The following is a 13,995-nucleotide window of genomic DNA, read 5'->3' as shown; positions in this document are numbered from 1 at the left end:
TAGGAATTTCTTTGAAGATCTCATGAATATTTTCTTTCGATTTTATCCTTTTATATTTTAATTATTCTTTAAATGTATATAACTGGTTTGATTACTTCTATGAAAATGTAATGGCTACATCAGAATCAACTTTTTTTTTTCTGACTTTGAGTTGAGAAAAGAGTATGCTTCTAGAATAACTCAGGGAGAAATTTGAATCACTTTCTTTATATATTTTTTTTTTCTTCTAACAAATATAATAATTTTTCCTACTTAGTATTACCAGTTCACAGGCTTATGTGGTGGGGGAAACTTCTGTGGTTCTACTCCTACACAGAATACTACAGGCAACCAATGACTACTGGCAGAAGGAAACTTAGCCCATCCCAGTATGATTCCCCCTTAGTGATTGTCCAAGGCATAGTACTCAGCCTTGAAATCATGGACACACCACCAACAAAAATTAACTCAGCAGGTTGTATTTATATATATTTGTGTACACACATACCTAGTAATCACTTGAGAAGTGCAAATCTTGAAAATGTTTGAGGGAGAGGAGTTGGGGGTGTTGGAGAGAAGGAAAACAGGGGGATCTGATGTGATTCTATTTCAACTAAAATGTAATTTAAAGTAACTACTATTTTAAGTAACTGTAGATGTATGTTATATGTGTAGGCAAACACACACACACACACACACACACACACACACGCACGCACACACAAATACTTGCTTATAGTGTGACAGATACTGTATAAACTGAAAACACTTGAAATTAGACCTTTCCTAATTGTAAGCAAATCTTGTTCTGAAGTAGCCTGTTTTCGTTCCTCATTTGTTCATGCTAATGGTGAAGGAGGACGCTATAAATAATGCCAAAATCACTTACAGCTGAATTGGTTATATATTGTATATTTTTCATCAGACGAATTTCTTAATTGTTTGCTCTATTTATTACCTAAATAAGGCAGCATCATGGGTATTTAACAAATGATGAGTGGTGGGGATGGCTAAGAGCCTTCTACACACTGAGAAATTCAATGTTGCATTAGAAACTTCCTGAGGAAAATGTGTATGTGACAGCCTGACAACCATATTAAGAAACTGACAGACTGCAGTGCCTCAGAGATGGGGAAATAAGTGTTGTCTTTTGTACAGTTGTGCCATCTGAATTTAAGTCACTGTTTCCCCCATTTAAATTTATTATCTCAACATTTATTTTGTTATATGTTAAGTATGTAATATGTTTGCGTACAGTTTGATTAAACAAAGCAAAGTGAGAGGTTATTAGAACTGTTTTATCCTAGTGTTCTCTTGACATAATGCATGTCTGTACATTTGTACAGTTATTTCATATTTGCCTGGAAAAAGTGTCAAGAAGTCAGCTGTAGAAGAGTAAGGTATATGAAACTGTTGAATATGAACATGAAAATTTGTAACTGAGTGTGGGAGAAGGTTGGAGAAATATCTTTTATGTGAGTCATTTCTGCATAAAGCTATAAACGGTTTCAAGCTAAAAGCTGTCATGGTTCCTTGTAAAATAATAAAGATAATAAAGATATCCATTTTAATTGATTCTTTTCATTGTTTAATAAAATTGCTCTGTTTGATTGCTGAAGAATTTGAATTGAGTTTTCATTACCTACTTCTGAGCAATTTACTCTGAGATCCAGACAGTATTGAGCTAATGAGTTTGGATTTATATCGAACCTTAACTGTCTTCAGAAGTAAAGGGAAAATATCATGGCAGTGACTAGGTAGACTTCATTGAAAACTCTGTTGAAGAGATTTTACAGCTGGCCTTTTAGTAGAGCTAAAGCATTAGATGGGAATTTTACCAACTTTCTTGTTTCAAAGTCTGTGATAGTATCAGCTAATTTAAAGTAAACTCATAGGGTAACAGAAAAAGTTGAAGGAATAATTTCATATTAAAAATCTTCTAGAAAACTGCATTAATGTTGCTAAACTAAATGAATTACATGATTTATAAATTCCTTCTATGGAAATCTTAGAAAGTATGTCACGACCTAAATCAATCTGACATTGTCCTGAATATTGACGTGTCTGTCTTCCAACAGACAGTGAACACTGATGATAGGACTGCTCAAATACAAAATTTATATTTGTCTTTGTCGAAGTGCATCTGTACTCATTGACACGTGCTGAGTATTTTGCTTTGACATTACCATGTTTTCTAAAATAATATTTTGTGTTCTTTTTTCAATGCCTAATCAAGTTATATTCTTACAAATCCACATTATATCTGTTCTTGTGGTTGAACTAAGCCATGCACATTAACTTTGAATGTTGACCAGGTTACCATTTATTGAAAGGATAACTTTGTACTGTATTACCTCTATTCCATTTTGGTACCAAAAAAAAAAAAAAAAAAAAAAAAAAAGGAATTATTTAGTTGTACAGTAGAGACAATCTAATGTTAAGTTGGTCAGCTCAAACAGGATTAGGTATTACAGGTTAAATGTTTCAAAAATATCTGCTGAAATTTGACATCATGTCTAAAAACAAAAGACAACATAGTTCAGGGGAAAATTTCATACTTCAGCTCACTTCCCTTTAAGGCCATTTGCTAATTCCCCAATGTCAAACTTTTTCAGATCTCATTTCCAATGAGTGTTTGGATGATTTGGATTAATATTATATCCAAATAATTTATATTCATTCCCCACAGGCAGCAGTGGGGGTCCTTGGGATAAGGAAACTCTCCACTCCCCCGCATCCCAGGGATCTCAGGCTCCTGTTACACATGCCCGCATGCCTGCAGCGTATAGCCTTCCAGTTAGCCATCCTCTCAACCATCTGCAGCACAGCCACCTTCCGCCAAATGGTACGATGGCAACTTTTAGCACTAAAAGTGTAGTTTAAAAAATTATTTTCTTTAATGATTAGCATAATAATAATAATAATAATAATAATAATAATAATAATAAAAAGATATACTGCATTCACACAGTTGATTCTTCAAAACTATAGCATGTCTGTAAGTTGTTACATTGCCAGGAGCAATAATAAAGCCAAGAACAGGATTTTTGTATTGACACACACACACAAAAGTGGTATGATGAATTGTGGAACCAAATGATTTAGCTTAATTTCCCAGTCATGAGTGAATATTACTGTATGCAAATAAGCAAACTGTTTTCCTTTGACTGCCACTATTAGGATATTTTCAGTATTTAAACTTTTAATGACATGTCACTGATGTTTAGCCAGAACACAGCAGTGATGTTGTGTGTGTATTCTCTTTAGGACTGGAACTTCCTTTTATGATGATGCCCCACCCTCTAATTCCTGTCAGCCTACCTCCAGCATCTGTCACTATGGCAATGAGCCAGATGAACCACCTTAGCACCATTGCAAATATGGCAGCAGCAGCACAAGTTCAGAGCCCTCCATCCAGGGTGGAGACATCTGTTATTAAGGTAAGTGTCTCATCATAATGATGTTATGGAAGGTTCATCTTAAGTTGCCATCTCTTACTCCATTTGTTTATCCCCGTAAGTATCACCTCTAAAATCTAAAGAATAGCAACTTGTCTGTGAGGAAAAGAAAAACTATACACAGTAAGTACAATATTTATACCAGCTTGAGATATGTATTAGTTTTGGCTTAGTAGAAATAACATATGGAAATAAGTAATATACTCCAATTCATATGGCCTCTGGCATGCATGGATATCTGTATGTAGTTCTGTCTGTGTTGTTGTAAGCCTTTAGGAATGGATAATCAGACAAACATGAGAGCTACATTCTGTCACTTATTAGACATATTACATTGGACATGTAAAGCAATCTTTCTCATTAGAGTCAACATTTAAAAATGAAGTACAGAGTATGGAGGCATTATCTAAATTAATTAAAAGCAATAGAGTTGAGTGTTTATACATTTTAAAATATCCTGTAAATAGAGAATATTATAATTAATATGTAATCTTTGTACACATGTATACTATGTATTTATTGTAATTACTCTCTGCTGTGCATGTATTCATGTGCACATGTATGATGTATCCTAAATTTTTAAAAAATTATTTTACAACATGTACTTAGATTGAGTTCGTCGGTTTGCTTAAGGAATAAGAAACAAGAAAAGGGCTTTAAGAATAGATAAGGTTTTAAACTAAGTAAGTGATACTTCCTGCTAGCTACATGATCTTTCTTTAATACAAGAATTACATGTGGTTTTCTGACTATAATACTCTTGAATCCAGGGCAACCTAGGAGTATGCCCTGTATAAAAGGTCTTTGTCCTACTAAGGTGAGTGGCATGCAGTTTTAACTACAGTGTATTGTGAGGCTGAGGCGGGATGCTCACGGCATAGTAGCTAGATTGGACTAATACTGACTGCAACCTTGTCTTAAAAATTAAAAGTTATAAAAAAAAGAAATACTGGAGGAGTGTTTATAAGAATTTACTTAGTGTAAAAATGATTTTTTTCCTATCAGAATGTTTCTATTAACAATGAAGTGTGTCTCATAATTGTAATTATCAGATGAAGAGAGGAATCAAATCATATGACAAAATAAAAACCAGTCCCTGTTATAAAGCCAGTGATGTCACAGTCTCCTCACAAAACATTTTCAAAACCTCCTTTTTCATCCATTATAGCTATGGAGGTTTTCGTGTTACAACATGATTTTATACTCAATGAATTCTTCCTTTAATAACTTACTGTTTTGAAAAAAAAAACGCAAAAGTAAGAATATGACACGCATGATCTCATTGAAGTGACCATTTAAATGATTTTTAAGTGCAGAAAAATTCTTCCACATTTTCTTATCCTTGGAGAGATTATGGTTTTAAATTTTTCAAAAAGTATCAGTTTTGAACATAAGATGTTTGGTCTAGAGAGACAGATTAATTGTTCAGAACGTGTGCAGGTTTTCCAGAGAGCCTAAACTTGGTTTTTGGCATCTACCTCAGGCAACTTACAATTGCAAACTCTGTCTCTAGAACACCTGACAGCTCCTGACCTTACACATGCACAGATCAACACATACTTACAAGAACACATAATTAAAAATAAAACATCTTTATAAAAATATCTGATTATTCATATTTCAAAAACTTTTAACATAGAATTATTCAATATGCTTTATAATAACTTTCAAATATTAACATCCTGTAACTCCTCATCTAGATAAGATTTATATCAATTAAATTTCTAGAGCACAAACTTTTGTAGTTCAAAAAAATAATTACACACTAGGAGGTTATGCCCTATACATTTCTGAGTCCAAAATCATAGAGTACTCGGTACTTTTTTAGGTATGCACACAATTGTTTCAAAAATCAGCAGTGCCTCACAAATATATCTGTCAAATATACTGAGCCAGAAGGCTGAAGGCGTTGCTCCAACATTATAGAGAATTTTGGGTGATTGTTCAGGAAACAAACTGTCTCTGTCGATTTTTTGTTTGTTTGTTTGTTTGTTTTTCACTTTGGAAGCTGCTAACCCGCACTCCTTGTACACTCAGGTAATTAATTTTATTCCTTCTCAAGTCTCTGATGGGGTTGAAGACTAGGTAACGAAGTTTTACAATTAAGCATAGTTGTTTAGGGGCTAAGATATTTTTAGGTCTAGATAGATGTTTTAGTTGATAGATATTGAATTACATTCAGATTTTTAGATTCACCAAAACAGGAAAGATGTTTTCTTCAAGCCTGTCAAATACAAATAGCCAAAACACTATGAATGTAACATTATATAATTCCTGATTGTCTTGTGCTTTTTCTTGCTGTAGGTAGTGTACATATATATGTGTGTGTGAGTGTTTAATAATATAAATGTATATGTAAAAATTAAAAAGAAGTAAATACATATTAATACGAAAAATAAAAAAATCAAATACTTTGCATTTCTGTAAATAAGTGCAAAAATAAAAAGTTATAGATAATTAAAAAAAAACAGCAGTGGTGCACACCTGTGATCTCAGTACTCACAGAGGTAGGGGCAGGAAGATCTCTGTTAACTCTAGTCCCGTCACTCTACAAAGTAGTCTGGCTTTAACAGGACTGACAGGGCACAAGTCTGTGCTGCAGCTCATGTTAATTAGAACATTACAATCTGGAAGCTGCTTTCAGTACTCCATGGGGCTTAAGTCAAGGCAAGGAGGAGGAAATGCTGATTTTCCTCTGGAAATATCTTTGGGTGAGAACCCATATTTATATTTTTAGAAATTCAGAAATATGTATATGGTTTCTTAGATTAAGTTTTAGAATGCAGAGGAAAGAGATCTAGGAAGGAAGCACATTTCCAAAAGTAAGGGAGTTTTATGTCTTCAAATGTAGGCCAATACCCACTAAGTCATACTGATACCCAACTCTGTTGTCTCCTGGGACAAATATTTTCAGAAATTTGGCAAAAGATTGGGTCAAGGAACTTGTGGATCATGGTGTAAATCCTGGTAGTAAAAAGGACATGGGAAATCTTGCTTTAGTGGAGATTAATCTTAGAGAGCAGAGAGCTCCCACCACACGAGCACAGGCAGGCCAACTGGAGTGCACAACTGGTGAACACCCATCTGTGTAGGCGTCCTTTCTTAACAGACTTGCATGGCATTTGAAACTTTGACATGCTAATTGACAGGACCAGGTCCTGTTACTAACCAAAGTGTCTGAGTTCAATATCAGTACGCTCAATAGCTCATGTCTTGTGTAGTATATTTATTTTGTCTATGTTGATTAAGTGTAGTTCAGGGAAGTTTTATTTTTCCCAAAGAAAATGGCTGACTACGATGTCACATTGAACAAAATGGGCCCCTGTGGGTAATTAGAAGAGTCCCTGAGCGTTGACAAGATTCTAAATGTAAAGGCCATTTGAAAGTAGAATGCTAAATACCGAAGATTTAGGGCCATATCAAAAGAAATAGCTTCTGAAGAGAAAATAGAAACATAAGAGTTCATGTAAATGCTGAATAAGTTGTTTATATTTTATAAGTAATGATTGAAATTGAGATAAAGTACAAACTAAGGGAGAATAAAAATTAAAAATATGTGGTATAAAATTAAAGTAAAAATATAGCTATCAGAGTAATATATTATAAAATTGTATCCTTCTTATTATTGTAAAATGAATTTTTTCAATACATTTTTTCAGTAACATACTCACTAGCACATGCAAAATAAATATAGATCTCAACTGATGAGTTGCTGCCTCTGAAAATATCTATTGTACTTGCTAATATGGCCCTGGAATGGAAATATCTTTTCATTTGTAAAGGATTAAAAATAAAAGAACATTATTGTATCATAGATAAAAATTACATAAAGTTACATTCTTAATTTCTATAAATAAAAAACTTTTGGTACATACATATATATATATGGCCATATATGTTTAGATATATACATATATGTACAGTCATATATGTACACATCTTTGTGTAATGTATACATATACATATTTGTGTATGTCTATGACTGCTTTCATGTTCAAAGGCAGTGTTGAGTATTAATTATTAATTATTAGCAATGGCTGAGAATGTCATAGTTTAATTGGTAGATTGCTTGCATCACAGGAGTACATCCTCCAGTATAAAACACACACATATACACACACACACACATACACACACATTCTGACAATAAAAAAAAAAACATAATTGCTCTCTGCATTAGATGACTGTGACTGATAACTTAAATTCTAATGAACCTTATGTTTCTTTGTGAGTTACTGCAGAAGGTTAAAGGAATCTCAACACTGTAGAGACAGATACAGGACAAATTGAAAACATCAGGCTTCAGAATTAGAAAAATTAAATGCCAAGGGAAACAAAGGTGGATGAAGACTGTATACCAGTGGCATTGATTTCATAAGTACACCCTCCAATGAGACTCAATGAGAAAATTGCCAGTGTGCGGCTAGTTTGGAAGCATGGAGGAGGTTAGTTAGGTAAATTTAAGAATAAGTGGTCAAATACTGTACCTTAAGTTCTTAAGATCTTTCCATTTATAGGGATACATTAAATTATTATAAACTGTATATGAGTCTATTTTGCCAATGAAGTCAATACGTTTTTACTGCCTACCATTCAGAGAACATAACGTGGCAATAAATTGAGATCTTTCATGTTGTTTTAGTTACTTTTCTCATTGTCATGATAAAATACCTGCTTATAATCACCGGTTTATTTTGGCGCACATCCTGATGGCAGCCCTCTGAAATAGAGACAGCATGGCAGTAAAGCTGAAGGAAGCATGTCAGATTGTCTCCACCCAAAACAGTGATGAGGACTACTGCCAGATGGGTTCTCTATTCAAACCAGAAACCCATCAACTAAGGTGGCTACCCCTATTTACAAGAGGACTTTCACTTCTATTATCTAAATCTAAATACTTCCTCACATGTGTTTTCAGGGCTTTGTTACCACGGTGATTCTATATCCCCCTCAACTTTATAATGAAGGTTAACGAATATATGTGTTATTGTACTATGTGTATTGAATTTATACACACACACACACACACACACACACACACACACATATATTGAAATCCAAATCCCTCTGTAGTTGACAAACGTTACCCACAGAGATGATTTGCTGCCTGAACAGCCATCCAAAATTCTTTATAACATTGGAGAATCATCCTCATCCTTCTGGCCCAATATATCTGATAGACATAATTGTGAGGGAGGAACCATTGAGGATTTGCTTACCCTGTCTTGGCAGAGTTTGGCCATCGACTCTGCCTGCATCCAAGCTTGTCCATTTTTAGGCAGAACTTTGTCTGTGGCAGAAACAAGGATATTTAGCCCAGTGGATTGTTTGCCCCATTTAAAGCCATCTCTATATGGAGGTTTATTGATGCTCCTCATCTTCTTAGAGGTAGGCTGGGTGTTGCCGGGAGTTTACCTGTCTTATTGTCAAAGAATCTTTAAAATAACAAAAATATCTTTAAATGCCATATTCTGTAGGTCTCTGAGGTGTTGAAGACCTTATATATTTTCTTAATCTATGTTGGTATTAGAAATTTGTGTTTAAAATGTATACAGACTAAATAATCAGCTAATGCCATGTAGTTGTCTATTTATTGTTGTTGTTGTTTGTTTATCTGTTTGTTTGGTTTTTGAGAATTCCTTCATAAGAAACCCACAGTAAATCCATTTACTTAAGCCATATCTCTGACTATCATCAAAGGCATTTGTAAATATCAAAATGAATATTCTAGATAGGCCAAGTAGGGGGGGTATGTAAAGTGAATTCTAGAATAATTTAATCATAGAATAAATTTCCATAATTCTGCATTATAAAAAAAGAAATTTGTGTTTATCTACTTTTTAAAAGTTAATTTTCCAAACCGGGAGTGGTGGTGCATGCCTTTAATCCCAGCACTAGAGAGGCAGAGGCAGGTGGATCTCTATGAGTTTGAGGCCAGCCTGGTCTACAAAGGGAGTCCAGGACAGCCAGGGCTATCACAGAGAAACTCTGTCTCTAAACAAAACAAATCAAAACAAAACAAAAAACAAAAAAGTTAATTATCCTTGGTTTAGAATCTATAGATAAGTTTAGAGGCTAAAGCTCCAAAACAATGTCATAAGGTAATTACTCCATTTCTGCATGATTTCTAAATTTTAGAATGTTTTCTTTATTATCTTAAATCATTGAGTAAAATAAGCAGTCTAAATCAAGAGATCGATTCCCTTAGTCATTAGCAAGTGTGTTAATGGGTTGGAATGCATTGCTAATTGATTCACTTCAGATTCTTTTAACGCATAATTCTAAGCCTCTGAAGGAATCACTGCTCTAATCACATTTTATTTCATATATACATATTGATATCATAAGGAATTTTTCCTGCTGAAATAAACATTATCAGTGACTTTTAAAACGGAGGCTACAGCAGGGTTTCTGGGTTTTCTGTACGACCTCCTATGCACATGACAAATTATTTTACATTTGTGCAGTGGTTTTCTCTTCTGTGTATGGAGGTTATAATGGCACTACTTTAGCCAGAAACAATAATAAAGAAATCGCCATTTACAACGTCTACAATTATTTGTGCTAGCATTATGAGAAGTTTTAATTTCCTCAAAAGTCTTCTTAGTCATCTTATCAACAGGCTCCTAGGCAATTGTGATCAGGTTATCCAAATACAGTCACAAGTCAGCTGTAAGATTCCTTTATCTCTTATTCGCTTTTCTTTTTTTTCAACTATACTCACTAAAATATTAGAAACTTGACTTCTTTTGAGTCCAGCTCAGATTTAAACAAAACAGAAGTAAATAGAAAAAGAACAAGTATTTTCTTGATCTTTTTTGTTTAAATGGCATGCTAGAATTAATAAATGACAGAAAAAAAAACCTTATGATCCTATAATTATTCTATTCAATAAATGAATAAGGACTAATATTTTATAAATCATTTGAGGTAATGACCTTTGGGTATGGTTATCTGTAGTGGCTAGTGTCATAAAAGGCATATATTATACGCTGCTGTTCAAAGTATATAACACTATCCATGAGGTAACCTTGTGGCCAAACAAACTCGAATGGAGACTCCATCTCTAACTCTGAATAGTCTCAAGAAATAAAAGAACATAAATATCAATTAGGTCCATCAAAGCGACTGCAAATTAAAGCTAATAGTAGGAGTAGTCCATAAGGACACATACTGTACCTACCCAGATAAAAACTTTGCTGCAAATATTTGCTGTGCAGAGAATGCCAATAAACAGCAAGAAAGCCAGGTCTATACTGATCCAATTCTTTTTTTTTTTTTCTTTTTCTTTACTTTTATTTTTATTTTATTTTATTAATTTATTCAGATTACAACTCAATTGTTATCCCATCACTTGTACCTCCCATTCCTCCCTCCCTCCCTCCCGCTTTCACCCTATTCCCCTCCCCTAGGTCTATGACTCAGGGCGACCTCCTCCCCTACTAGATGTTAAACCATTTTCTTAAAGAGATTTCATACACTGCCTGAGATCCTGAATAGCCCAAAGGAGGTTTTGAAACTCTGCCATGATTATTTGGGGGACAGGGCAAATGGGCTGGTCCCACCCATCCCAGGCTGGTTTACTACTGAAACTTTTTCTTAAATCTAAACTATTATGCAGTACAAATAAATCAGAATGGAATGAATGAATACAAACCTAACATAGGACTTGATGAGAATGTATATCCAAGGTTCTCTTTGCTGAACAGTGTAAGGTGGATCAAGACCACTTTCAAGGAGAGGTCTTGTCTCTTGTATGTTGATGGTACATAAAACTTGTTCAGTCCTAGTTCCTTCATGAAAAGCTGGAGAATTAACTATAAGAAATAATACTGAGTTTTCCCTTGAGTTTAGATAGAAGAATCTCCTTTGATTGCACCCTGAGACAGGTGGACCCTGTTTGATACTAAGTTTAATTAGAAGCAGGGGGAGTCATTTCATGGTTAAGAACATTGGTCATTACATCTGCTTGCTAGTTGCTGTAACACTAAGGAGAATAAACCTAAAGAACCAAAGTTAGAACCATTGATGAAGTGTGTGTGTGTGTGTGTGTGTGTGTGTGTGTGTGTGTGTGTGTGTGTGTGTGTGTGTGTAAGAAACAGGAAACATGGAAACCAAGAAGACTTTGTAAGCCAGGTAATCATTAAAAGACGCAGAGAAGAAGGTATCTGATGGTGATGGGTGGCAGCTTCTAATTTTCAACCATACTGATACAATTCTTGCTCACTTCCTTCCTTTACATTTGGAATAAAAGGAGTTATACTTTTTACTTATAGTGCTGGTACGAATATGGTAAATCACAGCTATATTTCCCACTTTTGGAAAATTGAGGCAGGAGGATTGTGAGCTCAACTAAAGCCTGGGCTATATAGTAGGAACAGGCCTTAAAAGGAAAAAAAATATGGCACTTAATTTTCACTATGATGAATTACAGTTCCCAAGTCAAGATTACGCTTTCTTGATCTGATTAATTTTGTTAAATATATCCTTTAAAACTATGTCTCCCCATGCTCTGCCCAACGTTTTGGCTGTAAGTCTCAACATCTGTTTTGATCTGCTACTTGGTGGAGCATCTCAGAGACAGATATGCTAGGCTCCTGTTTGCAAGCATAGCAGAATATAATTATTAGTGACAGGGGTTGGCTCTCTCCCATGGGGTAGTCTCAGTTTGGGACAGGCATTAGTTGGACATTCCCTCAATCTCTGCTCTATTTTTATACCTGCACATCTTGTAGGCAGGGTAAATGTCATGTCTCCCTCCCTTCCAGACTTGTGGAGGATTTAGGGGGTTGGAGAGACAGGAGGGTACAAGGGCTCCACAAGAAGATCACTCAGAAAGAATAAGCAGGCGGCCGAGATGAGACTTGATAGGCTATGACCATATAGTGGGGGAGGAGGTCCCCTCAGTCTTAGCCCTAGGGGAGAGGAATAGAATGAAAGAGGGAGGGAGGCAGGAATGGGAGGATACAAGTGATGGGATAACAATTGCATTGTAATCTGAATAAATTAATAAAATTAAAATTAAATAAATAAAAAAAAAAAAGATCAACAGAGCCAACTAGCCAGGGGCTGAGGGGCAGGGAGAAGCTTCTGGAGACTGAAGCATAAACCATGGACCATGCATGGACTAGACTTAGACCCTATACATAGATGTAGCCAATGGGCAACCCAGGTTTCATGCAGTTCCCCTATTAATTGGAGTGAGCATATTTATGATATGGCCTCTGTTCCCTGCATTTAGGTCACATAGCCCTGGTGATGCTGCCTAGCCTGGCTAGAAGGATGGAGGATGCACTCACTCCTGATGCAACTTGATGTGTTAGGGTGAATTAGTAGAGGAGGGTGGCTCCCAATTTTTGAGGAGTAGAGCAAGGGGAATAAAGAAAAGAGGGAGCAAGGGTTGGATTGCGAGGAGAGGAAGGGAGGGAGCTATAATCAGGATGTAAAGTGAATAATCTTTTGTTTGTTTTAAAAATTAAAATATCAGTCTACCAGAATTACCATGTAAAATGTGGGAAAATAGACCTCTAGACTGAATAAGTTAAAAAACAAAAATGGAATTAAATTAAAATTTTATTCCTAGACCTGCTTGTTTAAGCAGAGTAAAGTTGATAAAATTTTTCTGTGATAGTTCATTGTGCTTTAGCTAATATAGGTATGTTGACATCATTCATTGTGTCTCTTAGAAGTCCTTTTTAGCACTTTTCCAAAAGAAAAATATTAAAGTTACATTTTATATTCTTTACACAGCTTTCAAAACAGGGAGGATTTGAGTTTACCATGGAAAATAATTGTGCAGTTTGTTAAGACTAGAGTGTTTGAGATATAGTCCATAATTTAAAAAAATGTCATTTAGAAAATACATGTCCATAAATTTATATCCTGCCTAGGATGAAGTAAATTTTCAGTAAACATTTACTGAATGAAACAATGTAAGTGTGAGCAGTACCCGTTCAGAAGTATGGTATTTGGGTTATGTACTAAGTAACGGCACTGGCCAACTATGTTAATTTGTAAATCAAAAAGTTATAGAAAGTTAAGTTATTTAGAGTAGAAATGCATGTTTATCTACTTCTATGTCATTTCCAATTAGATAATCTCTAACTGAAATTAAGATAAATGGAAGAGTTTTATAAGGCAAGTGAGGGGTCCAAAAAGAAAGTAAAATTAACTAAGCTAAGTGAAATAATATATATAAACAAGTTGTGATTATTTCCTTTTACTCAGGCAACACAACCTTTTTTTCATGGTGGAGAGCAGTAGCTATGACAGCTCAATTTTGAAAATATTGGAAGCAGCAATAAGAGTACACAAGTTTTGAATTCCACATTTAATTTTAAATTACCATAGAGAACAATACTTATTGTTGTGCGTCAATGTATGCAGCCTTCTCTTTGCAGTTATTCTTATGCCATTACTTTATTAGTTTGACCTTTTTACAGTGAAAGAGTAGTCCTCTTAAATTTTCATTTATTATTGTGGTGAGTTTTATAAAGATGGAACATTGCAAAAGATTGTGTTTTATTGATTGGTTGGAGTTGATGTAGTACTGTAAAGC

At 34.7% G+C, this 13,995-nt stretch overlaps 1 protein-coding gene across 2 annotated transcripts in view; it reads left to right on the top strand.

Moving 5' to 3' along the window:
* The window catches only part of Dach1 (dachshund family transcription factor 1), a 393,427-nt gene that overhangs the window by 261,261 nt on the left and 118,171 nt on the right, over window positions 1-13,995 (top strand). Inside the window, exons 4-5 of one of the 2 annotated variants that reach the window (XM_051160902.1) lie at window positions 2,669-2,824; window positions 3,247-3,419. In XM_051160902.1, the coding sequence (XP_051016859.1) occupies window positions 2,669-2,824; window positions 3,247-3,419 (329 nt within the window). The remainder of the gene's footprint in view (window positions 1-2,668; window positions 2,825-3,246; window positions 3,420-13,995) is intronic. The other variant, XM_051160903.1, reaches the window with a different exon arrangement.

The sequence above is a fragment of the Acomys russatus genome, chromosome 18, assembly GCF_903995435.1.
Source record: "Acomys russatus chromosome 18, mAcoRus1.1, whole genome shotgun sequence".
Taxonomy (NCBI): domain Eukaryota; kingdom Metazoa; phylum Chordata; class Mammalia; order Rodentia; family Muridae; genus Acomys; species Acomys russatus.
The sequence above is the reverse complement of the archived record's forward strand: the minus strand, read 5'-3'. Positions and strand labels throughout refer to the sequence as shown.